General features: G+C 40.6%; 1 protein-coding gene across 2 annotated transcripts; it reads left to right on the forward strand.

Moving 5' to 3' along the window:
* Positions 1-2,964: 2,964 nt before the first annotated feature.
* NCOA4 (nuclear receptor coactivator 4) lies at positions 2,965-26,689 on the forward strand. Of its 2 annotated transcripts, none has more exons than XM_030568606.1 (10): positions 2,965-3,149; positions 18,027-18,181; positions 19,684-19,824; positions 20,016-20,104; positions 20,752-20,860; positions 21,724-21,795; positions 22,591-22,737; positions 22,930-23,943; positions 24,272-24,361; positions 24,809-26,689. In XM_030568606.1, exons 2-10 carry the CDS (start codon positions 18,041-18,043, stop codon positions 24,812-24,814), a joined length of 1,809 nt encoding a protein of 602 aa, XP_030424466.1. In that variant the 5' UTR covers positions 2,965-3,149; positions 18,027-18,040; the 3' UTR covers positions 24,815-26,689. The 2 variants fall into 2 exon arrangements, with proteins under 2 accessions (XP_030424466.1, XP_030424465.1); XM_030568605.1 differs by lacking the exon at positions 2,965-3,149 and adding an exon at positions 12,001-12,107.

A 26,689-nucleotide genomic window follows, 5' to 3' on the forward strand; every position in this document is an offset into this window, starting at 1 on the left:
AGACATGGAGTACAACTTAAGTGGGAAAAAATAAAAATCTTTTAAATAAATTAATGGCTTCATTTCTAATTTTGAGGTTAATTAGGCTCTCTGCAGAGGGTAAGATAGATGAATCTGTTGTAGTCTTCACTTGTTTCCCCTTTCCTGAGTACCAGATCACTAGGTTAAATTTTCAGTGGTGTACAGTTCTGCTAGTTGTCTTTCACAGACGCTTCCCCTTCTCATCTTGTGTCTTTCCTTTCTCAGTCCTCCATCTTCTTTCTGACATTGTTTCTTCTTAGACCACAAACTCTAATTCTCCATGCCTCTATTCTCTTCTGCAAGTGCTGATCGAAAGGAATAGGCTGTACACCAGACAATACTGAAGGCTGCACTAGGCAACAACAAATCATGGGACATCCTTAAAAAAGAAATTCAGGATACTTAACAGTTCAGTGTCCCTTGCCAGGTGATTTGTTCAGTGATTTAGTAAAGGAGCCCCATATCTATTATGGGGATTTGATGAGCTACCATATTGCAATTTTCTTAATTAAGAAACTTGAAAAACATTTCTCCTTCCATAATATATGGGGCGTAGGCTTGAAGTTGCTTTAGGGAGGTGGGAGAGAGAGAGATATCCTTCTAAAATAATTAAAAGATGGGGAGAGGTGAATGGAGATTTTGGAGGTTGGGGAGAAAGCAGGAAGACAATGGAGTTGTTTCTGCAAAGTGCTTGGTCTCCAGCTCCGGGTGTAGCTTTGATTTTTTTCTGCATTAAAACATTAATCTTTATATAGTCTCATCCAGTAAGCAAATTAACATCACTACAGTGAAAAGGGAGTAGTGAGATATTGTTCACGCCTTTATCTATGCCAGTGGTCCCCAACGCGGTGCCCACAGGCTCCATGGCACTCGTCAGGGCATTTATGTGTGCCTGCCTAGTGCCTAGCAGGGGAGAGAAGCCATGGCCCCACGCCTGACGGGGACAGAACTCTGGGGCTGCAGGCTGCGGGCGCTGGTGTTCTCTGTCCCCAGCAGGCACATGGCCTGCCTAGTGCCCAGCATGGGAGAGAAGCTGGGGCCATGCTCCTGCTGGGGACAGAGAACTCCAGGGCTGCGGGCGCTGGTGTTCTCAGTTCCCGGCAGGTGCGGGGCCCGCCTAGTGCCCAGCAGGGGAGAGAAGCTGGCGCCCGCACCTGCTGGGGACAGAGAACTCCGGAGCTGCAGGCTGCGGGTGCTGGTGTTCTCGGTCCCTGGCAGGCGTGGGGCCGCGGCTTAAGCCGGAGAGAAGCCGTGGCCTTGTGCCTGCCGGCAACAGAGAACTCTGGGGCTGCAGGCTTCATTTTATGTTAAAGAATAATAAATATATTTGGACCAGCAGTTCAACAATGTTTTACTTTTTTAAAATAAATAAGGTGAAAACTGTTTTTGATATTTATTTTGTAAAAACTCCTTAATTTTTCTTACAGGTAGATAAAAAAGAGCAAATTCACATGGTATGGTGAAAGAGTAATTGCCGAATAATTTAATTAATACCTTTTACGTGTAAAATTACCTTTATCTTATAGATTCATATATTATCTCATAATAAATATAGTTTTTTTGTATTATTTAATGTACAAATACAAAATAAGCCTTGAAAAATTGTTGGCGACTGGCACACTCTTCTGAAAACATGAATGTGCTACTGGCCACAAAAAGGTTGGGGACCACTGGGGTAAACAGTGAGGTGGTTTGCAAAAGTTTGCAGACGATACTAAGCTGCTCAAGATAGTTAAGACCAAAGCAGACTGTGAAGCACTTCAAAAAGATCTCATGAAACTAAGTGATAGGGCAACAAAATGGCAAATGAAATTTAATGTGGAAAAATGTAAAGTAATGAACATTGGAAAAAATAATAGATACACTATGATGGGAGCTATTTAGCTACAACTAATCAGGAAAGAGATCTTGGAGTCATCATGGATAGTTCTCTGAAGATGTCCACGCAGTGTGCGGCGGCAGTCAAAAAAGCAAACAGGATGTTAGGAATCATTAAAAGAGAAAAGACGGAGAAATACTTATTGCCCTTATACAAATCCATGGTACGCAAATCTTGATTAATGTGTACAGATGTGGTTGTCTCATCTTAAAAAAGATATACTGGCATTAGAAAAGGTTCAGAGAAGGGCAACTAAAATGATTAGGGGTTTGGAACGGGTCCCATATCAGGAGAGATTAAAGAGACTAGGACTTTTCATCTTGGAAAAGAGACTAAAGGGGATATGATAGAGGTATATAAAATCATGAGTGGTGTGGAGAAAGTGAATAAGGAAAAGTTATTTACTTGTTCCTATAATATAAGAACTAGGGGGCACCAAATGAACTGAACGGGCAGCAGGTTTAACACAAATAAAAGGAAGTTCTTCACACAGCGCACAGTCAACCTGTGGAACTCCTTGCCTGAGGAGGTTGTGAAGGCTAGAACTATAACAGGGTTTAAAAGAGAAGTGGATAAATTCATGGAGACAAAGTCCATTAATGGCAGGATGGGTAAGGAATGATGTTCCTAGCCACTGTTTGTCAGAGGGTGGTGATGGATGGCAGGAGAGAGATCACTTGATCATTACCTGCTAGGTTCACTCCCTCTGGGGCACCTGGCATTGGCCACTCTTGGTAGACAGGCTACTGGGCTGGCTGTCCCGTTGTACAGCTGTTCTTATGACCATCACTGAGCCGCGTGCCCTTGGGCTGAGGGGAGCTGCTTCCCCAGGCATGGTGTCTCCTGTGTGCCAACACCCTGGGCTCAGGGTGCTCAGCAGCACCGACTCCTGTCACCTGCCCTGCAGCAGGCAACCCCGCCCCCCCGCCGGGGGTGGCTTCTGTCCTCGGCCAGTCCCCATTGCCCCGCCCCACCCCGGCTAAACAGGGCGGGAGGGACAGCGGTTTTGAGCATGCGCAGAGGCGGTTCTAGCGCAGCAGGAAACTCGGGCTGGCAAGGGGGACGTGCGTGCAGTGGCGCCTCTCGGCCGCTACAGGTCAGCACATGCACACCGCTGCACGCGAGGCTTCCCGACGGGCACAGTTCTCGCGAGAGTAGCCGCTCTCTCCCTCTCTCTCGTTTCGCGTTGAGCCTCCAGCCCGTGAGGTCAAAGCGCTGTGTCTCGGGGTCCCCTCCCGCGCCCCAGCCGGTAAGTGCGGAGCGCACCGGGACACGGCACCCCTCCCCCCGCCGCCCCGCCTGCGCTCACCCGCTGGGGAAACCCCGACGCCTCGTGCCTGCCCGGAGCTGAGGTTCCGCCTCGTGCCCCAGCCGGCCGGGCTCAGCCCCTGTGTGCGCCGGGGGGGGCCGCAGCGCCGCTTCGGCCTGGGCATCCCCGCCGGTAACTGGTGCGGGCGGCTGCGGGTGACAGTGACGCTTGTAACGCGTGGGGCAGCCGTGCAGACAGGCGGGGTGGAGAGGTGCTGCCAGCTGCAGAGAGGGGAGTGGGGGCAGAGGGTGCGGGAGGACTTTGGGACAGCGCCTGCAGCTGGGCTTTCTCTGTTTGAAGAGCACATGCTAGGGGTTACCACAATCTACATCAGTGGTTCTCAGCCTCTCCAGGCTACTGTACCCCTTTCAGGAGTCTGATTTGGCTTGCATACCTGTAGGTTTCGCTCCACTTAAAAATTACTTGCTTACAAAATCAGACATGGAAAACACAGAAGTGTCCCAGCAGACTATTACTGAAAAATTGCTTACTTTCTTATTAAAAGCAGCGGAGTCCTGTTGCACCTTATAGACTAACAGCATGAGCTTTCGTGGGTGAATACCCACTTCATCTAATGCACTTTCTTATTGTTACCATCTAGTTATAAAATCAACAAAATATGAATATTGTACTTGAATTTCAGTGTATGTAGAGCAGTATAAACAAGTCTGTGTGAAGTTTTAGTTTGTACTGACTTTGCTGGTGCTTTTTATGTAGCCTGTTGTAAAACTAGGCAAATACCTAGCTGAGTTGATGTACCCCTGGTTGAGAATCACTGATCTGCATAATAGGAGTTTGTCAGTTTTGTACTCACATCATTGCAAATATAAGTAAGTCCAATGATTGCAAATATGACTGTTTTTTTTAAAGGTAGCTTTTGCCAAACAAGCTAAACAAAACAAATCTCTATTTGATGCACTAATAAAGAATAATAAACAAAGTGATGGGTGCACAGCCTTATTGGTTTAATAATTTATCTTACAGTTTATTATGGGTGGCACTGAACCTCATTAAATTAAGCATTTTTGAAAATGTGATTTTCTTTGTGTTCAAATGGTGAAATATTTCCTGCATCCTGACCTACACAATCATACATTCTTTATCACGTGTTCTTGGTAAATATATTTGAGCATGATCAAAAATCTTTTTTGACTTGCTTTTGTTAATTAGATGTAGAGCAAAATTTTCAAAAGCACCTAAGGCTGTGTCTACACCGCAGCATAGCTGTGTTAATAGGTATGCCATCACAACCCTGTACTGTAGTGTGGAGACATGTTATGCTGACCAAAGGGGTTTTCTGTTGGTATAGGCTCCTCAAGAGATGGTGACTGGGTCTATGGACATCTGTTAACATAGCAGTCTATGTCTGGGGGTTAGGACAGCATAGCTATATGGTCAGGTATGTGGTTTTTTCACACCCCCGACAGCTATTTTGAACTTTTAAGTGTAGGCCAAGCTTGAGTCACTGGGACTTGAGCATTTTGGAAATTACCAGTAGTGATTCTAAATTTACTTTTTAATACAGTACCGTAGGTGGACATAGTGTTCTGCAAAGAATTTAACTTCAGGCTAGATAAGACATAGTATGGAAGATGTGGTTTTTGAAGGGGGAGAGGGAGGCTGCAATGAAAATAAATGTGAGGGTTTCCTGAGGGGTAGCATCGGAGTGGCAGAGAGGTGCTTCTGGAAATATAGTACCAAGAGAAGTATAATTGGCAGACCAGGGCTGGAGTAGGGAGTGGTACAAAAGAAGATGAATATGGAAGCAGTCTTAACAGGAAGAACATTTGGATTTTCCTTGTAAGGTCACTTACAATGGTAATATGTTAAATTCCAATAATTTTTAACTATATCTTGAATGTCTCTCCCCATAACCAGGTTAAGGGTTATGCTTAACTTCCACCTAAATAGTTAGTTTTTATTTCAGGTCCTAGTGTGTCTGTCCTTGTCACATTTCCTGCATTGTGACAACCCACCATGCATCATGTTGTGAAACTCCCCAAAGTTACTTCTTTTGACATACTGCATGTTTTTTTCCTCTGAAAGTCTTTTTTATATATTCTAAAAGTATAAAATATAGGCAGTGTTAATATATGGCATGGCTTTTTTCAAGGGAATGTGCCTCACATTCCATACTTCATTGGGATTATAGAATAGCCTTGAAGTGATGGAATGACTTGTGGATATCATGTTGAAACAGAGACTGCTATAACAGGGATGGACATAGTGGGACTCTACTAGGAGCTTTCATTTAGTGGGCACTCAGAAGCAGTGCAAAAGGTTGGGGGAGTTGGGGTAATGGAGGAGCTGAGGGAGAGGGAAGTAATTGTTGGGAAAGAACCTGAGAATGAACTTGGAGGGTTGTTAGGTGTGGGTAGGAGAAGTGTGGAACAGGTTCTTTTTAGTTTGTTGGGGGAAAGGATTGTTAGGGAGCCTCTTCCATGCAGACCCTGGATGATCCCTAGCCTCTCATTCAGTCAGCCCCCTCTTTCCCCATCCCCATGTGTTCCTGCACCCTATTCAGCCATCCTTTTCCGCCCATCTCCATGTGTCCCTGCACCCCCACTCCCATTCAGCCCCTGCCCCAATCTATCCCCCCACTAGCCCTTCTGAGCCCCAGTCTGTGACACCCCAGCAGCTCCATGTTCCCCACGCAGTCTGTCCCCCCATATCCTGTGCCTCCTGACCTGGCCCCACAGGCAGGTGCTTTGAGGAATGCAGCCTCTGCTCTTCCCTATCCGCAACCGGGAGCAGCTGTTCTCTGTTCTGGTGACTGGGCAACAAAGCGATAGATGAAATTCAGTGTTGATAAATGCAAAGTAATGCACACTGGAAAACATAATCCCAACTATATGTCTAAAATGGTGGGGTCTAAATTAGCTGTTACCACTCAAGAAAGAGAGATTGGAGTTATTGTGGATAGTTGTCTGAAAACATCCACTCAGTATGCAGCGGCAGTCAAGAATGTTGGGGATTATTAAGAAAGGGATAGCTAATAAGACAAGATATCATATTGCCTCTATATAAATCCATGGTACGCCCACCTCTTGAATACTGTGTGCAGATGTGGTTTCCCCGTCTCAAAAATGATACATTGGAAATGAAAAAGATTCAGAAAAAGGCAACAAAAATAATTAGGGGTATGGAACAGCTTCCATATGGGGAGAGATGAATAAGACTGGGACTTTTCAGCTTGGAAAAGAGACAGCTAAGTGGGGGATATGATAGAGGTGTATAAAGTCATCACTGGTGTGGAGAAAGTAAATAAGGAAATGTCATTTATTCCTTCTCGTAACACAAGAACTAGGGGTTACCAAATGAAATTAACAGGCAGCAGATTTAGTCAACCCATGGAACTCTTTGCCAGAGGATATTGTGAAGGCCAAGACTATAACAGGGTTCAAAAAAGAACAAGATAAATTCATAGAGGATAGGTCCCTCAATGGCTGTTAGCCAGGATGGGTAGGGATGGTGTCCCTAGCCTTTGTTTGCCAGAAGCTGGGAATGGATGACGGGATGGATCACTTGATGAGTACCTGTTCTGTTCGTTTCCCTCTGAAGCATCTGGCATTGGCCACTGTCGGAAGACAGGATACTGGGCTAGATGGACCTTTGGTCTGACCCAGTATGGCAGTTCTTATGTGACCAAAAGGTGTAACTGCAACACTTCTTGGCAGAATGAATTTTCTGCTGAGAAAAAAATTAATTCTGAATGGCACATGAATTCTGCATTTGTGAAATGATGCAGAATTCTCCCAGGAGTAAGACATTATTACAATAATGCTGCATGCTGATAATGAGTATAAACAACAGTTACCCCTTGGGGTGAGGGAGGGGTTTGCTGAAAAAGGTTTACTTTTACTTTTAATATAAATGTCATTAAACCACAATCAGACTTTAAGAAGGGTACTGAACTTTTGTGTCCCAACTACATTACAGACTTCCAACACTTAAAAGAACCATTTTGAACATCTAGAACACATTTTAAACACTTTCCACACTAGTGTTTGTAATGTTTCTCAAGTGTGTTACTCAAGTATTACTACATTAACTCTGAGCAAATCTTATAACTGGTTCAGTCTGAACTATTCCAGTGTTACTGTGGATGGAAGTGCAGCAACACAAGTTCACTTGATACAATTCCAAAATGGCATGGGTAGATAAAGAGCACGTCTAATCTCCAGTTTTGCAAAGTGCATTATGTGAAGCATTTTTTGTTGTTGTTCATTAAGGTAGTAATTCCAGATTCCTCTCTTGTTTTGCACCTACTGCAGCTTCTGTAACTGTGTATGTATATCTGTTTTATAAGGCACAGCATACAACAAAGACCTGTGTTTTGGAGGAGGGGAACGCTGACACCAAATTTTATTAAATGCATGCTATTTTAGATTGAAAAATGCTTATAATAGGGATTACACTTTACATTTTGCTATAGCACTTGTCCATCTGTTAAGAGGATTTGTGGGGCCTGCATTCTGGGATAGGTACTTTAGGAGAACCATAATTCATTGGTACTATAATGGGAAACGTCTCAGTCTTTTAATATAGACAAGTGTTAGTAACCTAAACAGTTTACAGCAGTAGCTCATTTGGATCATTACGGTGACCAGTTAGCGACAATTATAGTCAACAAGAAGTCATTTTACTAATATAGATAGACTCTGTCAAGAATAATTTTTTCATGTCCAAAAGTTCTCTTAACTTGGTAATTAGTGTTTACAAATTACCAGTTTTATGGGTGTTTCTGACCCAATCTATATAAGCAGTAATTCAGATAATGCTGTTGCAGATGAAGAGCTTGTACTTTATTCTGTTGTCCCACCCCCTGGCATGTGATCTTTTTCATTAAACCAAAAGTATTCTTTAGTCTCTGAGCATTTGGACCAAAAAATAGAAATGCAAGAGCTGAGGAATATAGAAAGCGGTGGGGAAAAGGTCTCAGTTTGAGCACTGAAAATTCTGACATACAGTAACTCTTCACTTAGCATTGTAGTTATGTTCCTGAAAAATGCTACTTTATGCAAAATGATGTTAAGCGAATCCAATTTCCCCATAAGAATTAATGTAAATGGGGGGAGAGGAGGGTTAGGTTCCAGGGAAATTTTTTTTGCCAGACAAAAGACATTATATACATATATAGTATAAGTTTTAAACAATTTTAAACAAACAGTTTAATATTGTACACAGCAATGAATGATAGTGAATCTTGGTTGAGGTGGTGGAGTAAGAGGGTGAAATATTTCCCAGGGAATGCCTTGCTGCTAAATGAGAACTAGTGCTTGGCTGAGTCCTCCTGCTGCTAGAGTAAACTCCCCCCAGCTGGAGCGCACCACTCCCTCCTCCTGACCGCACATACATGGCTGCACAGGTGCTGACTTTCCAAAGTGCTGGGGAGGTTGCGCATGAGTGCGAGAGAGAGTTGCATTGCCCCTTTAAGCATGCTGACCCCACTTTAAGTATGTTGCCCTTTTAAGCAGCTCAGCCAGTTCAGACAGGAAGCAACAGCTAGCTCCCTCCTTTCTGTTTCTGAGCCATGTCCCCCTCCTCCATTTTGTGGAGGGGGGGAGGATGGAGCAGGAGCAGGTGGACACCCTGATATCAGCATCCCTCTCCCCTCCTCCAACAAGCAGGAAGCTCCTGGGAGCAGCTCCAAGGCAGAGGGCAGGCAGGGCAGGAGCAGCATGGCAGTGTGGGGAGGGCCACCTGAACTGCTGGGCAGCTGCTGAGCCACATGCTTTACAGGGAATTTAGGGGAGCTGATGGAGGAGGAGGACTGCTGGCCTCCCCTGGTTCTAATCCCCACAAGGAGAGGCTGCTGTTACGGAGAATCTGCAAGCAGTGGACAAAGCAGCTGGCAAAAGATGTTATAAGGGAGCCTTGCCTAACTTTAACCAAGCTTGTTCCCTAATAGATCAGCAAGGTAACAAGGTTAACAGCAACAGTTATGTGAGGAATTACTGTATCACCTTGAGGCCCTGCATTATTATCTTCATTTTGTAGCTGACAAGTTTTAACTCTGTTGGTTAGTCATGCAGAGGAGTTCTTAGTAAAACCCTCTTTTTCTGAAGCCTTTAGCAGAGTGTTCTGGTGCTGGGAAACAAAATAATTACTTAGTGTTAACATCAGTTTACAAAAATAGTAACAGATGCTATATCTGCCCCCAAACCTGCCTTGCCAATTTTTGTGGCACATTTTCCTATTACTTTTTTTCCTCTGCCCACTTGCTGTGTGAAAGACCCAGGGAATCAATGAAAACTGACAGTGGTGAAAAGCTTACAGGTGACTATTGTTGTTTACAGCTTTGTATTCCTTGCATCCCAACAAGTAAAAGAGGCTACCAATCACATGCTCACTAAGTATATTTTATGTATCTTTTTAGTATGTAACACAGGTTGTCACATCCAATGAAGGGATGTGTGGCAAAATAATGGGATGTATTACAGCACTTTCTGGTTTTGTGGTTTAAACTGACAAGTGGATACTAAAATGCATTTGCTAGGAAAGAATCTTATTAAACCTAGAATGAGCTAATTGACCGCCTGTACTGCTGAGTAGAGCCCAATATAAGCATTTCAGAAACTTTCCTAGCTAATGTGGACTGCTTTTTAAATAGTCCAAGGTAGTTTTTGAGTACTTTCTGTGACAACATGAAATTTTAATCTTTTAATACAATAATTTAATTCCTGTCAAAACATGCAATAGAAATGTAATAACATTGCCATTTTCTGTGATACTGGACCTTAATAGGAAGTTGATTTTCTAAATTTATTTGGTTCTTCTTGGGGATAATAATTTATAATACTTCTTCATTTCACAGTGGTGGTGTGAGGATAAGTACGTTAAACTTTGAGATTTATTGATGAAAAGCACTATACAAGAGCTAGGTAATATTATTATTATGTTTAAGTAGGAGCCATTACAGTGGAGTAGTGTGTTGGTTAAGTGGGTATTACCTGGAGGCAGCCAGTACCAGTACATTCCCAACTGCACTTAACGCTCAAAGAATTATTTTTTTTAATCCCAAAAGGTCTCTTGTTCTGGAGGAGTATTTGCAGAACGTCGGATGTCTTTAATACAAGAAGAGAGTAATTTATATGAGATTTGTTCCCTGTTTGGAAAAATCTTAATTTAGCATATCTCAAATCCATCTGAGAACTAATGATAGAAAAATTTGTTACATTTTGAATTATTCACTTGGAAGGGTGAAGTAGATATTTATTTACCCATACATCTAAAATTCTGGCTCCAAAGATTCCTCTCCCTCTGTCTCCTGGATGTGTTTTTTTTTTTAGTCCTATATTTATATTTTGAAAGCAATAGATTATTTGTTTTGTAAATAATTGTCGGAATTTACTAAGATTATTCAGAGGAATCATTACTGTAAAGAACAATGAGAGAGAGAGAGAGAATTTCCATAGCTTAGGTATGTAGGTTTCTGGCTAATGCTAGTTAGCTATTTGTGTATATTATGTGTTTTATAAAATTGTTCCAGGAACTGCACCCAAGAAAGCACTTCAGTATAACTCTTTTTTACAAAAGGGGTTGGAATTATAGGGAGGGTCTTTTATGTACCAATTAACCAGATTTGCCATACACTCGAATTCTTTTAGTCAGTTTAACCTATTCTAAATAATTATCAAAGATGGATGTTGATCATACACTAAAATATAGAATTTTCTAATTATGCATTTTACACTCACTCCCTGAAATGAGCAAGGATAATATCAAAACATCTTAAAAATTAATCCCATTCAGATGACAATCAGTTACTTCAGTGGTTTGAAAAGAATCATTGTAAACTAGGCACATATTAAAATAATTGGACCAAGTCTTCTGCATACTATGTTTCTAGGTGTCTTGGTATGGTGTGTGCATTATTAACTAGTGAACAGTATCCTAAAAGCAAAGTTGTCCTAGGAGGAACTTACTTCGTGGGTTTGTTCTTCAGAGTAATGGGTTGCCTTTGGAATAGAACATGAATGGTATGAGAATAATAACTGTCATAAGGTCCCAGATCTCAAGCCAATTATTTTTGTCCTTGCTGAGTAGAATAATAAAATTTTGATGTGAACAGATTGTCTCTTATGTAAAGTGTGGAAGATTTGGTTGAACATCTAAGTTACAGATCTTTCTGAGAAAATGGATCCATGTTTGTTAGCCAAACCACATACGCAGATTGCATGCTTGGCCCTAAGCAACTGTTAGTGTGCAGGTTTGGCAAACAAAATTCCATCTTTTAATTTCCAAAAGGGGATTGTTTGGAGACCACTATGTGCCATGCTTGCAGTTTTCTAAGACCCCTAGTGTTGCCTTTCCCCTTTGCATTGTCCTGTTGGACAGAGGTTAGAAGACTAAAGTCTGTAAGTGTAAGTTGTGTCTACAAGGTTGGGAGCAGGCATCATGTGTTCAGCAGCAGAGCTGTGTTCATCCTGTGCAGCAACCATGCAAAGTAAAGAGCCTAACAGATTCCACTTATCTAGAAGCTTATTTGAATAAATCTTTTAATAAATCTTAAAAAACACAAAACTCTCCCCGAGCCCCCAGCTCTCTCAGTATTAACAATCCGGCTTTTTCTCCTAGCTTTATGCTGTAGCTTCCCTCGGGTTTCTGTGCATGAGCGTTTCAGGTAGTCAGAGCTCTCTGCAGCCACGGTTGTTGCCAGGCGTTTCTCTGGCTGGTGCCCCCATAAACCCCTCCTCTCTGTGAAGACGTGCAAGACTGAGTATTGGCTGTGGCTGCCCTGGCCACGTGGGGCTCGAGGGATGGGCTTAGGAAGTGAGCTGCGCTGGCACATTCCAAAACCTACTCAGTGCTCACAGCTGATAAATTTGCGGGGGCCACACAAGGCCGTGACAACCTTGGCTGTTCGCACGGGAAGACAAGGCGAACAGTAAACAGGTAGGACAAGCAGGCTTGGCTTTCAGACTGCAGGGATGTGACATAAAGTCAACGATATGGGTGTATGTTTTAAAGATTTGCATAAAATATTTACCACAGTGACTTGTGATCGCATGAATTTCTGTTAGTATGTTGTGTGTGTTATATTCATAATAGAATGATGAGAAGATTAAACAGTTTGGCAATCATTTAGACACAAGCAAAGTCTTTGGTTTCCAGACTTTTTAATCAGAAAATGTAATTGCATTCTTTTGTATGAAGAATTCATGTGTTCCTGCCTCTGCACTAGAAACTGTTCTGTGCATTCTTGAACAGATATGTATTTGGAACAAGATTGAAATTTGGTTTAAAAGAGGTTTTGGATTACTCCTAGAAAGCTGTATGAATCAGTGGATGCTGAAAGAGAAAACACTAAAAGCTTGTTAATAACCAGTCATTGCTGAATTGTTTCCATCATTGAATAGAAATGCAGGATGAAGAAAGTGTAGTTTTAACTAATGTAGGGGCTTTCATCGTACAAATTGTAAGATGTACAGACTCTTTTCCCTGATAATTTTCGGTTTCACATCAACAGTCTTCTATACATATATTTAAAGATACTGCAATTAGTATTTTTAATCTAGAAAGTTTTGAAACATAAAATGTGTAAAACAACTCACTGGCTGTGTACCTATGATATACAATTGAGACCATGACAAATATATTCCATATACCATTACTAAAGTGGCCTGAGTTTGTTGTAGCTTAAGCTAGGGAGTTTTTGGCTAGGAACATTTATGAAGAGTGACATTGGATCTTTAACAGCTACTTGTAGCAGAAAGAGCTTAAGCTGCAGTGAACTAAGGCCACTTTACTTTTGAATGAGAGCATGGGGGTAGGGAGTGATATGTGCTTTAATTTATGTGCATTACTGTCACAACTTTGGTAACTTTGATTTAACTTTCCTGCGTGTCCCATGGAGACAAACCCTCAAATACCAGCATAATTAATTGAGCGCTTCATTCTTTAGAATTAGCTGCAGTTATTATATGAGAACGTTAAAAACCTGAGGCTCTTACTGCTTCAAGAAGGTATGAAAGATCCAGTGGCACTCATTGTGAATATCCTTGACCAGAAATTCCCTATAAGTCTAATTTTTGGTTAACTGTTTGGGTCTTCACAGTTTGTAATATACTCATAATATTGTTTTGATGGGTTGTAGCTTGGTAGAGTAGAAATGAATTGAGTGAGATTGAATTGAAAGTGACATGAATTGAATTGAAAGCTGTAGCATAGGCAGGCCTCCTGTATTTTGCCACCATGATTAAACTGACAGTGAATGCCAGCCATGAAACTGACAAGTCTATTGTCAATTTTACTCTTCTAAAATATGTAAATTGCAAAATGCTGTAACTTGTAATGGTTTTGCATTCAGTAGATGTGCAAAACCAGGTAATTTTCACTCTCTTCAAGCTCACTGCTCTTTATACAAACTATAACACTGCAAAATTAACTTTAAAAAAAATCACTCTGTCTTCTGAAAAATTATGACAGCTATTGTCATAATTGGTAGGTAAGAGTACTGTAACCGGTTAGTAGGCGCAATTAACAACATATAATATATAACCAGTGTCATTGTTTTGATCAGTTATGCTTCCATCTTATGCAGTAGCACAGAGATTCTCAGAGGGGTGGTTGGGACCCCTCAGGAGGTCGTGAGGTTACTACATGGGGGGTCGCGAGCTGTCACCCTCCACCCCAAACCCTGCTTTACCTCCAGCATTTATAATGGTGTTAAATGTATAAAAAAGTGTTTTTAATGCATAAGGGGGTCGCAATCAGAGGCTTGCTGTGTGAAAGGGGTCACCAGTACAAAAGTCTGAGAACCCCTGCGGTAGCATCATTCCTCTTATGTAGTTCCTGGGGAGTGGGCTCACATCCACAATCTTTTCCAGGCTCTTCAAGAGGGAGTTTACCCTAGCAGCAGGAAGGATCATTCAAGAAAGGAAAGGGAAGAGAATCAACCACGTTAGTTTGTTCTTGGCTCACCCAAAAGGTGCTGCTTAATATTAGCAGGGGAGCAGAAAACTGTTCAAAAAGAAACTTAGGAAGAGAAATCAGGACACATTTGGAGGAGACTGCATCAGAATTTTTTTTTACTTATTTAAAAAAAAATAAAATTTAGCAGTGTCCTCTGAACTTTGCAATTAAAAGGCTTCTCTTGGACGGAAAATCACTGTAGCAGGAAGGGGGATTACAGAAGTTTTACAAATTGAACATGTAAATGATTGCTTTAATATTAGAATTAAACATAATACTCAAGCAAAAATAGAGACAAGATAGGTTGGCCGTCTGCATCTCGAGTAATTTGGTTGAGACTTACGTAAATTAAAAAAAAGGAATTAAAGTACTCTTCTAGTTCTAGCTTGAATATGATCAGGTTTCTCAAGAGGAAGAGATACTGTATGCAATTACTTCACAACTCGTTGTGTGATCTTTGATATTACATATAAAATGTTGCTTCTACCTTTTCCATGGGGAGAAAACCAAACACACCATACAACACCACCTTGTAGAATGTATACTTTGGGTTTTGTTCTGTTTATTCGTCCTTTCATTCATGGTGGTTATCTGCATTTTCATGTGATATTATGACTGAAGACTTATTTTCACAGATTTAAAATATATTTACAGTTAAACTTGCATTCTGCAGCACTGACTGAAATCCCCAGAGGAACTGAAATTCTTAGGTAATAAATGCCCGCTCCCACCAGGCAAAAATACTGTGATACAATTTCTGTAAATGTGGTACAGATCTTCATGCATTGCAGAATTCTAAGAATGTTAACCTTCTGCCTTACTTACAAAATGTTTGTGTAGAACTTTCTGCAGAAAGATAGTATCTCTTCACTTGAGGCTATGTTGAAACTGACCAGCCTGTACACATGGAGTTTGTGGGTGACTTCTAGAAGTTTTGAGTAAAATTCACTGAGGAGTCTGAGGGCTAGTCTACACTGGCAGCGCTAAAGTGCTGCCACAGTAGTGCTTTAACATGGCTTGTGTGGTTGTGGCAGAGTGCTGGGAGAGAGCTCTCCTCTCCTCCCAGCACTCTTAAAAAAAAAAAAAAAAAACCCAAAAAAAAAAAACCCACCTCCACAAGGGGCGTAACTACTAGCACTGGGAGCGTGACTCCTGCGCTGGTGCACTGTCTACACTAGCGCTTTACAGTGCTGAAGCTTGCTGCGCTCGGGGGTGTTTTTTCACGCCGTTGAGTGAGAAAGTTGCAGCACTGTAAATTGCCAGTGTAAACAAGTCCTGAGCTTGTGTAACATTACTCATTCAGACCTCTTGATAGTGGGACTTCCTTATACTTGTATCATCTTATCAAAGAGAGTCTGGTGGTGCAACTTACACATATTAGGAAGTCAAAGAAAATTATTGCTAGATTATTTTATGGTTTATCATTTTATGGTTTATCATTCTATGGTAAGAAAATTTGCATTGGTGTAAAAGTCTTGGGTTTCCTTGTTTACATCTAGGTAAGATCCTTTGTGTTTTGGGGGATAGGAAGAGAAAACTAGTTTTATTTTAAAAAAAAGTGTATCAGAAGCAGTGTAGTTCAGTCTTTTTCAACCAAATAGAATTCTCACTGTGGTAACTGTTGTGAGTGGGGGGAGGGGAATCAAACCTTTCAGAGTAGTTCTGTGCCTCATTTAGGGTTTGTCCTGACTAGCAAAAAGGTAGGATGTAGTTGGGCTTAGCTGACATTTCCTATGTAAACCCAGCCTAGACTGGACCACTTTTCATAATCAAGAGAAGGCCAGAGATACTGCACTCTTCTGATAGTCTTTTGAAATGAATCTCATGTTTTGTAGCACAGCTCTGAAGAATCTGTTAACTCTTGTTCTAAATTAGGCCTCTCAGAGTACAGCATTGTCTAAAAATTCCCTAATGCTGCAAACATAGGTTCAGCTCCACCAGTGACAGAAAGTTTCCTTCTCCTATCCCCAGAAAAACAAATGGTCCTTACATAGAGACATAAAGTGTGTCACCCAGAACTGGACACATTATTCCAGCTGAAGCCTCATCGGTGCCAAGTAGAGTGCACTCTACAACACTCCTGTTAGTACACTCCAGAGTTACATTAGCCTTTTTTGCAACAGCATCATGTTGGCTAATATTTAAGGCTATGATTTGGTCACAGAAGTCACAGAATTTGTGATTTCCATAGACCTCCGTGACTATAGTCCGCAGCCACTGGGAGCTGCAGGGTGCCCCACCGCCTGTGGTGGGCGAGAGTCCCCAGTCAGCTCCCCGGCTACCGAGAATCTCCCATCAGTTCCACAGCCACCGCGGGCGGCGAGGAAGATCCCCAGCAGCTCCCTAGTTCCCATGGATGCAGGGGACCCGTACAGCTCTCTAGCTGTTGCAAGCGGCAGGGGATCCCAGCCACCACAAGTGGGAGTCCCTTCCAGCCACAGCAGGGCAGGGTGCTGGACTCTCCTCCCTCGCCCTTCTTGTCATGGACATTTTTAGTAAAAGTCAGGGACCGGTCACGGTTTCCATGAATTTTTGTTAATTGCCCATGACCGGTCCCTACCTTTTACTAAAATTGTCCATGACAAAATTGTAACCTTCTCATATTTAACTTGTGATCCTCTGTAACACCCAGATCTTTTTCTTTTCTCCCTAGCCAGTCATTCTCCATTTTGTATCTGCATTTAATATTTCCTTCCTAAGTATAGTACTTTGTATTTATTGAATTTTGTCTTGTTCATTTCAGACTAATTCTCCAATTTGTCAAGGTCCTTCCAAATTCTGGTCTTCCGAAGTGCTTGGGAACCCTCTCACTTCGGTGTCATCTGTACATTTTAAAAGCATACTCTCCACTCCATTATCTAAATTAATGAAAGTATTGAATATTATTGGACCGAAGATAGACCCCTGCGGGTCCCCAATAGATAAGTCCTCCCAGTTTTAATTATTCCTTGAGGATGGTCTTTCAGTTAGTTATGTACTCATCTTATAGTAATTTTATCTAGACCACATTTCTCTAGCTGTCTTATGAGAATATCATATGTGACTGTGTCAAAAACTTAACTGCAGTCAAGCTTTATCAAGTCTACAGCTTTGCCCCTACCTGCTAGCCCAGTAACCCTGTCAAAAGAAGGAAATTAGGTTGGTTTGGCATGATTTGTTCTTGACAAATCCATGCTGGCTATTCCTTATAACACTGTTATCCTCTAGTTGTTTACAAATTGATTATTTAATAATTTGTTTGAGTTCTTTCCAGGTACCGAAGTTAGGCTGATGGGTTTGTAAGCCCCCAGTCCTCTTTGTTCCCCTTTTTAAAGATAGGTAATGTATTTTCCCTTCTCCAGACCTCTCCCATCCTCCATGTCTTCCTTAGCTAGAAAATGTTTAAAAGCAGTGGAAAACAGGAATCTAGTGAGGAAGTTTTCAGCATGTTGGTAGTTAGCAGCACAGTATATCTTCTTTTTAGTGGTAGTGTGGATAAATTACTATGCTGAAAAATTACCCAGAATAATTGCAAGACCTTGATGTGACCTCCTCATTAATATTTTTCCAGACAACTTGTTTTCTGTAGCACATCAGATGTTGCAAATTGCTGTGTACCAAAAGTAAACAGAGAAGACAACCAAGGCAAAGATTGTTATATTCAGACATTCTGTTCACAAAGTTACTGAACATTACTTTCTTACAATCAGTTGTGTTTTTTTGTTTTTTTTTGAAGTATTTGGTCTCTTGACCTTTAGAAAAGTTACATTTCAAATGTGTTTTCAATAACAGATTAATATTACTGACACAGCAGATGCAGATGACTATTCAGATTAAGCCCTCCTCATTCTTATCCTTTCAGGGACTTCTGGAAGTATTTAAGTTTCACTGTTGTTAAAACAAAATTTCCTTGTGGTTTAGGAACACTGTCAAGAATGAGCCCACCGCAGGATAGAAGTGGAAGCTCCTGCAGTAAGGAGTCCCTTGTAAAGTGCCTTCAAGCTAAGAAAGACTTGGAGACAGCTATTGCTGGAGTTGTCAAGGCCGAACAACAAATGGAAGTCAACTGGAGAGAGGTATTTAAAATATACTTTTTAAAAGTCTAACGTTTTGCCAGTCTTTGACCTCAGTTTTGATTGGTAGTTCTGCAAGATACTTGGTCTTCTGAAACAATAAGCAGTCTGTCCTAGAAGCACCATTATTAAGGCTACGATTTAGTCATTGGTATTTTTAGTAAAAGTCATGGACAGGTCACAGGCAATGAACAAAAATTCATGGCCCATGACCTGTTTATGCTATAAATACCCCTGACTAAATCTGAGGAGTGGGAGAGAGCCTTGGGAAGTGGGCCAGCAGCACCCATTCCAGCCGCACAGGCCCCTGCTCGGGTGGTCCCAGGGACCAGCCGCCCAGCGCTCGCTGCGGGGCTGCCCAAGCAGCTGGCTGCAGAGCTGCTCCAGCAGCGGCTGGTATGACTGGCCCTGGAGCCACCTGAGTGGCTGGCCGTGGAGTCAGCTGCTTGGGCAGCCCAGTGGTCAGCCCACTGCCTGCTGCAGAAGTGACAGAGGTCATGCAGGTTGCAGAAAGTCATGGAATCCATGACAGACACAGAGCCCTAACCATTATCTCACTGTTAATCAACTATTATCCTTACAGAACATAAGCATTTGAGTATTGCTAACCTCACCAGGCAACATCCAATCTCACTAGTATCTGTTTTGTGTTAGTCTCTGGGTTTTTAGTAATAGTTTCTTATTTGTAATGGGATTTTTTAGTGATTCACTATTTATGCGGCTGGAAATAACTTCTTTAAACTGAAAGATATAAAGGTGATACAAATATGTAGTAGTACAGCTGTTTTAATAAACTGATAATCCTTTGTGTTTGGGTACTCCTTCAGTGAGAATGGTCTTTGAACTTTGAAGTGGGGTAACTGGTAAGTATGTTGAGTATAAGCTCACATCTTTGATGAATAAATGTGCAATGACATAGATTACAAAATGGTGTGTATTTGTAGATTAAATGAATTTTATGGGGTGAGAAGAAGGTGGTTGGAAGCTAATGTCTGTGTCACAATATATTTTCCCCTCCTGCCCCCGCCGCCTGCCCGTTAGAAATGGTGATGCCCAGATTCTGACGAGGGACTCTGGGTGTTACTGTAGTATGCATAAATGACAAATAACATTAAAAAGTAATATCTGTGTGTGGAATTGCGTAGCCACATTTGACTTTTGTGAAAGTTTGTTGTTAATAATTGAAACTGCATTTGTCCTCAAGAATACTCAGACTTGTGTACAATAGCTTTCTTAACCCAGCAAGTTGTGTGAATTGTATGTTGTGATGTGTGAAGGTTGGTGACTTCGGTGTGTACTGTGAACAAAGAAATTTAAGGTTATGGTTAATCAGGTACTAATTAAATGTTAGTATTTAATTTCAGTGGGTGGGTTTCCTCTCCCCTGCCCTGCAAAAAACGAACAAGCCAACAAAAAAAACCACACAACACATTGGGCATGCTCTGGTTTGAACTACTCAGCAAACATTCCAGAAATACTAAATGCAGCTGGTATTTATCTTGCAGGTCAAAGCTCAGATTCACAGCTGCATAAGTCGTCATATGGAATGTCTGCGCAGTCGTGAAGTTTGGCTGCTTGAACAGGTGGATCTCATTCAGCAGCTCAAAGAGGAGACCTTGCAACAGCAAACATACCAACTCTACTGGGTAAGATTTGTGTGTTTAACTCAGTTTAGCTATATTGGCCCTTTCAAATACACTGGTCTTGCTAGTATGTATTCATGGTAGAGTACAAATCTTGAACAGGTATATTCTGTGTCAAGTATAATTGTATGAATTTGAACATGTGATGCCTTTACTGGAGCTAAGGCAGTAATAACATTTTATTTTTCATATAGTTGCTGGGACAGTTCAATTGTCTTATCCATCAGCTGGAACACCCCCATACTAATGACCTAGTCAATCAGATTTCTGTGTGCCTGGAAAGGTAAAAATATTACATAATGTGAATAAATGAGAGTGCTATTCATTTTGACTTTACATTGAATTTAAACTGTTTTCTGGTCATCGTGTCTATAGACCATCTCTTCTACATAGTTAGCTTTTATGACGTATGTATAATACTTTACTATGAGCTATTTTTGGTAATTGCTAAAAAAAAATTAATGGTGAGATTTTCAGAACAGTCTAGGATAGAAGACGAGTATGGCTAAATACCCAGGACTGCTTTGAAAATCTCAGTGTAAGATTTTTAAATTGTTCCTTTAAAGAGAAGTCAGGATACCATAAATGGTAATGCAAGCACAACTATTTGTGCAGGTTACTGCAGAGGTTAAGGTTTGATGTCATTTGATTTGGGAGGCAGAGTAAGTGGGAAGAAGAGTTTGTTCTTTTGCTGGATATTTCACTTTTTTCTGTTTTTACTGCATAGAGCCTTGGATGGACATATCTATTTTTGTGTAAAAAGCTAAATAAATAATTCAAATTAGTTTAGATTTTTGGCTGTTTGCAGCAGAACCAATAAAAAGCCTTTATACAAATATTGGCTCAGTTTTATAAGCTTGAAGCTAGTGAAGGATTTAACTGAATTTATGGGTGAACTTTAATTTTTATTCTCCTCCTGAATTCTTTTAGACTAGGCAGTCTGACCCTCAAACCAGAAGAGTCTTCCAACCTGAACTTTGAGGCTGATACATCTTTCCTTCGCCAGGCCATCATGTCGTTTGGCTCAATTAAAACAGTGGTGAGTACCACGGCTTTTCTAGTAGAATCACTGTTGAAAATACTTGATTGTTATTTTTAAGGGGAGAGGGTGTCTGCAGTTCCCTCATCATTTATTGAGCTGGTTTCATTTTAAATCTCTAGCTGAAATAAAATATTTATGTATGTTTTATTACAGCTTGAGGCACATAATCTAATAATCCATTGCATATAGCAACGTTTTTTCAACATCAGAAAGTATAGAACTTGATCAGATAGATTATGATCACATAGGAGGGATGTGATATTTATATACAGTAAAAACAAAACCCAAGCTATTGATGATTTGCCAAGAAGTCAGTTTCAAAAGTATCTCCTCAGCTACATTTGGAGTCAGTCTATATGTGCAGTAACCTCCCTAAAGTATACCTGCATTTTATTAACATACTGATATGTTTTTGGCAGAGGTTGACTGGAAGGTTAGGGTGACTGGTGGAGGATGGCGGGTATGTGTTCTTGCTTTTTGTTGTAGCAGTTGGAATTTAATGTGGGGACTTTCTTTAGCGGATGACAGTTGTAGGCAATATTGATGAAAAAGTACATGCCCCAGCCTCTGGGAGCATTTACCTTTATAAAAGCAGAAATAATTCTGCTTAATTGCTCTACAATGAAATTTGCCATAACACCTTTACTTTGAAGGCTTTCCCCTCCTCCCTCCAGCCCTTCTGTAACCTTGAAGTTACAGGGATATAAAAGGAATTTACCAGTTGTAACTGTGCTTTTAATGCTGCTTCATTATAGTCTTAATGTTTAAACATTTGTTTTTTTAATTTAATGGAGTTGAGTTTTAAAAATGAGGAAAATGATTATTGTTCATGCTTTTTTTTTTTTTCTCCCCTTAAATAGCAAACTCCTGAGACAGAAAATGCTTCCCCTTGGATGTCAGTGCAGAACTGCACGCTGGCCCAACGTGAACAGGTAAAATGAATATTTGTCTTCCGAAAATAGGATTTGACTAAAGATAGCATAAGCATAATCTTGCTATCTCTCAGCTTTCCTAACTGGTAATTTTTATGGCACTAGTTGAGTATCCAGTAATAATGTGGCAAGGTGTATTGCGGTTTGAGTATCCAGTAAAAACGTGGCAATTGAGTATGCCTGTTGAGAGGATGTACTAATTTCCTTCTGCCATTTTCCCTTACATCAGCTCCTTAAATATGAACTTGGGTTAATTTGTCCATGGGGGTGGAATGGGGTGGCTCCAGCTTGGCTCTTCTAGTCCAAATAATAGAGAATAAATGGAGTCGAGTCCTAAGTGTGCCAGACAGAGATTTGGAACCATTCCAGTTGTATTGCAACAGTTCAGCTGGGAGGCACCATGCTGGGTCCAGCACAGAGATGCAGCTATGTTCAAGGTATTTTTCATGTAGCTTGAGAGACTGTACAGTCGAAAGTGCTGCAATGATCACAGGATCCAGAATTACTGTGGGTCATGCAGATTAATTGTACACACATAACTGTTTTCAGTCTAGTTTCTAGATAATTAGAAACAATTGGAAAAGCAAACCACACAGCAGTAAGCTGGTTTTCTGCCACATAGATGACTGTGAGGTTTTTGTGATGATGGTTTGAGAAGGGACTTCTGTGGTGGTTCTTTTGGTACATAAATATTGGTATACATTGGACACACTGTACATTCTAAGATTCTCTGTAGATTGCCACCACAATGAACTAGTTATTTTTATAACATGGAGACGATACATTCTTTTTTAGAATAAACTATTGTCTGGGACTTCGGGTTCCCCACTCAGTGACTGGCTACTTGGAAGCAAATCTGCTAACATTTGCCAGGCTCCATATGCTCCCAGCATCAACCCTGAGGACTGGCTTATGAAAAAGCTCGTGCCAGAGACCAACCAGGTACGCTCTTCACATACTAAATAAAATGTATTAAAGAGGAATGTGGTATCATGCTGCAGTTGAATTTGGAAGGGTGGGGAGCACATCGATTATACTTTTCTTGCATCTCTGCCTTACCCTTGTTACATCTTGCTTGATTTTCAAAATATTCTGAGCTGTCACTGTACAAACAGTAATTTGTTTTATTTTTAGGATTTAAACTCTTCCAAAGTCTGTTATTTGGAGGAAGCCTGGGGGAATCTGAAAGATTTGGAAAACTGGCTCCTGCAGAATCAGCAGAGAGAAGAAACTTCTGAAAAAACAGATTCCCATAAGCAAAAGAGCTCTTATTCCACCAGTAGCTCCTTCATTTCTACTGAAAAGATGGATCAGTTGGAGTTCCTTGAGCAAGAAGAGATGGACATTTCTGACTGGCTCCTTACTCCTTCAGACCCAGAAAATGGAAGTAGTGCCTCAGAAGAGAAATGGAAATGTGTGTTTAAACCTTTTAGGGAGGAATATAACATAAATGATTGGCTTCCCAAAGCTGACTCCTGCACTAACTGTCATGGCAGTCAGGCCAAGAGTGTAGAGATAGAAAACCTTGGAAATCTTAAGTGCCTGAATGAGCATCATGATGTGAAGAAATCACCCACGGTATCTACGAACGCCTGGCTTGTACAGCACCCCAAGACTCCATTTAAAGTGGAAGATGTGTGCAAAGCTAATGAGCCGTGCACTAGCTTTTCAGAGTGTGTGTGTGATGACAGCTGTGAAAAGGAAGCTCTGTGTAAATGGCTCCTGAAGAAAGAGGGGAAGGATAAAAATGGCATGCCAATAAGCCAAATACCAGTGGTGAACCCTGAGCCCGAGGAGCCTAAATCTGCTGTCAACATTTGGCTTCATCCCTCCAGGCAGCTTCCAGAGGAATCAGCTACTACCCCAGTGAAATTGGATAGCTCAGTGAAGGTTGTAGAGCCTCTGAAAGCATTGCTTGAGAGTCCATTGACAAACTGGCTAGCCAAATCAGTGCACAAAGCAGCAAGCACAGAAGAAAAGGCAAACCGGGAGAAAGCAGAAGTTAGCTTCAAGAGTCCCTTTCTAGATCTCCTAGCCCCATTCCACCTTCCTCTGAATGTCAACAGTTGGACGTTGTCTTCAAAGAATATAGAAAATGTCAGCCAGCCTTCAGTGGAAGATAAATGGCTGCTACGCAAGAAGGCACAAGTGAGCATAATCTTTAATGTTTGTTCCTAGATACTGTTAAGATAGTATAATTACCAGTGTTACTTCTTGCCTTGTGTTTACAGCAAACTAAGTTTTTTTTGGAAAAAACTTGTCTCCTCAGTGCTCAACCACTATTTTAAGAGTGCTGAAATAAAACACATCTCAGTATTAAAATCCAAAAAACTTTGTAAAGCGAATATAGCTAAGATTCATCTCATAAGAAATATTAGATGTAACTTTAATGACCCCTTTAAAAGATTGCAGACACGCAGGAAAGCTAACTTAGATGCATTTTGGACATAATTATTAAAGACATTCCCTTTTTCAGGACTATGGCCTACCTACAGTTTGTGATCTTTTTGCCTGTATGAAACTGAATGGAGATAGAGAAAAGTGGCTGTACCAGACTCCTTTACAGGTAAGATTAATCATTTATATAAATGCATTGCTAATAAACACAGTTGTGCATTCTATAATCCTTGAAGATATCTACATTTAAACATTAAAAGCAACATATGATTTCCTTTCTATATCTGTCTTTAGCAGCTTAACCTATTCCCTCTTCTCTATTCCCACTCTTCCTAGTCCTCCACTGCTCTTTCTCTCATCCTCTTCTGCCAGGGGAGGTTGAGGGAATCATTCCCAGTTAAGTAAATTGATATTAAATATTAAATCTTTGTATGGTTTATGGTGAATTACAGAACAGAAATCTACCAGGACCAAGAAACTCAGCCCCAGAAACAGTATCTTTATGTGAATCATTTTCAACATCCCTTTTATACATGCCTCTCTCACACAGTGTTACTTTCTCTTTTACCAAAGAACAAAATAAAATAACTCTGCATTCTGAATTGTTTTGTTCTAGAAGTGAAGAACCTGAAGCATTAGAACCACGTCACCTTCCTGCTGATTGCCACACATACATACTATGTCATTGTAGTCTGCTGAATAATTGTTTGTGTCTGACTAGTCTGCTTTAGCTAAAAGACAAACTATACTTACAGGTAACTGAGTTATGGTGCAGAAAATGCCTGTGTGTTATAAATGACTCCTGAGTGCAGGCCTGCTGAATATAAGCACACTGACACAATAGGCATTTGTAAGAACATATCTTTCATGGGCCTATGTGAAGCTTCTTTTATGGGTTATCACTGGAAGCATGTTGAAGCTCAGAGCAATTGTAAAATGAAATATCTTTGCTGTGAAATCTGCATCTCTGGTGCTTGGACCGTATTATATAGTGTTGCAGTTTTCTTGCCCAAAAGGTTGCCCTTCATATTCTAGAACTTTATTCATCTTTTTCAGATAGCTTATTCCTTAGTTGGAAGCAATTGTTTGTTAACCTTTGAAGGATGGAAGTTGTTGCTTGCATCCTATGTACAACTCAGCCCAAGGCTGTTAAATGTATTCCAGTTTTGAAAGAAATGTACTGTTTTTGGCCCCTGACACATAACTCTTCGATGTGTTTTTAAGGAAGACCTTCCTGTCAAATTTTTCCTTTGAATGCGATCTTCAGCTAGTGAGAACTGGGACAGATTTGGCTCAAATCTTTTTAAATTGCTTTTGAACTGACAGTCTTTTCAGTGCTGTTAGTCTTTGTGAATCAATACACTCTGAAGCTAGTAGGTGCCCAGCATTTAATGAGGTAACAATTACAATTTTAGTAAAACAATTTGATGTACAAAAAATGTAATAGTGACTCAAATGTCTATTTTTAGACTAATTGGCAGTTAACTTATATTGTATAAACTGTTGGTAGTCATGTTTCCTTAGCTAATTCATAGACACATACAATTATAAATGGAAACCTCTCAGACTGCTTAACAAAAATGGAACTTTGAATGTTTGAGAGCCTCCTAATATGATGTAATCCTGTTCAGTATGTTTTCCAGCTGGTGACCTGCATGGATCCCACCAAGTTTTCAGTCTGTTTTAGATAGTTAAGGTAACTATCGCCTTAGTATCAGAGTTGGGAAGTGGGATCAGATTAATTTTGATCACTGGAGCAGTGGACATAGCATGAATATACCTCCTTTTAATATACAACGTTTTATTAAACCCTTATGAAACTGCATAAGTTGTCGGAAACCATTGGTGTACAAGATGCAAATGGGCAGTAGGTTTTCTAGCTTGCATGAAGAATTAGCAGAGTTAATTTCCCCTGTTCATTTTCATAAACTTTTTTCTGATGATTTTTAGATAACGTTTTCTTAAAGTTTGTCTGGCATAAAAATGGCCTTTTCAGTGCAGAAAGAAAACCGTGTTCGAAGGACTGAAACTTAATACCACTTGCCTGGTGCTACACAGTATGGAAGTATTTGTGTGTACCACTATGTTCAGATAACCTGTGAACTGATTTTAAAAAAAATCTTGGCCCTTTGCACGCTGAAGATAGACTCTATAAGGGCTTTAGATTAGCAGACCACTTAAGACCTTTTCTTTTAATAGTTTGAGCTGTTTACTGAAATCAGAAAGTGTTTTTGAACTTCAGTTTTTACCGGACCATATTGCCTGTTGCTGATTGGAAAGACTACACTATGACTAACTCCAGTGATAGCCTATTTTGATTAGCAGTTGAATTTAATGGTGTCTGATGTGCAGCTCACCTTTATAATCCTTTTAACCTTAGTTAGAGTGCTAACTTCATATTCAATTCATTATGCCCTTAAAACTTTCTGGGTGTGTATTCATTTGCTTTTCACAGAACCCCAGTTTAGTTAATACTAATAAATATTTATGTAAAGTG

The sequence above is a fragment of the Gopherus evgoodei genome, chromosome 7, assembly GCF_007399415.2.
Source record: "Gopherus evgoodei ecotype Sinaloan lineage chromosome 7, rGopEvg1_v1.p, whole genome shotgun sequence".
Classification (NCBI taxonomy): Eukaryota; Metazoa; Chordata; order Testudines; family Testudinidae; genus Gopherus; species Gopherus evgoodei.

Bases quoted from the DNA above. Each gene is read 5' to 3' on its own strand.
- NCOA4 (XM_030568606.1), top strand. From the start codon at position 18,041: ATGAGCCCACCGCAGGATAGAAGTGGAAGCTCCTGCAGTAAGGAGTCC. The intron at 20,105-20,751 runs GTAAAAATATTA...GAATTCTTTTAG, and splicing joins ATTTCTGTGTGCCTGGAAAG to ACTAGGCAGTCTGACCCTCA. The intron at 23,944-24,271 runs GTGAGCATAATC...TCCCTTTTTCAG, and splicing joins TGCTACGCAAGAAGGCACAA to GACTATGGCCTACCTACAGT.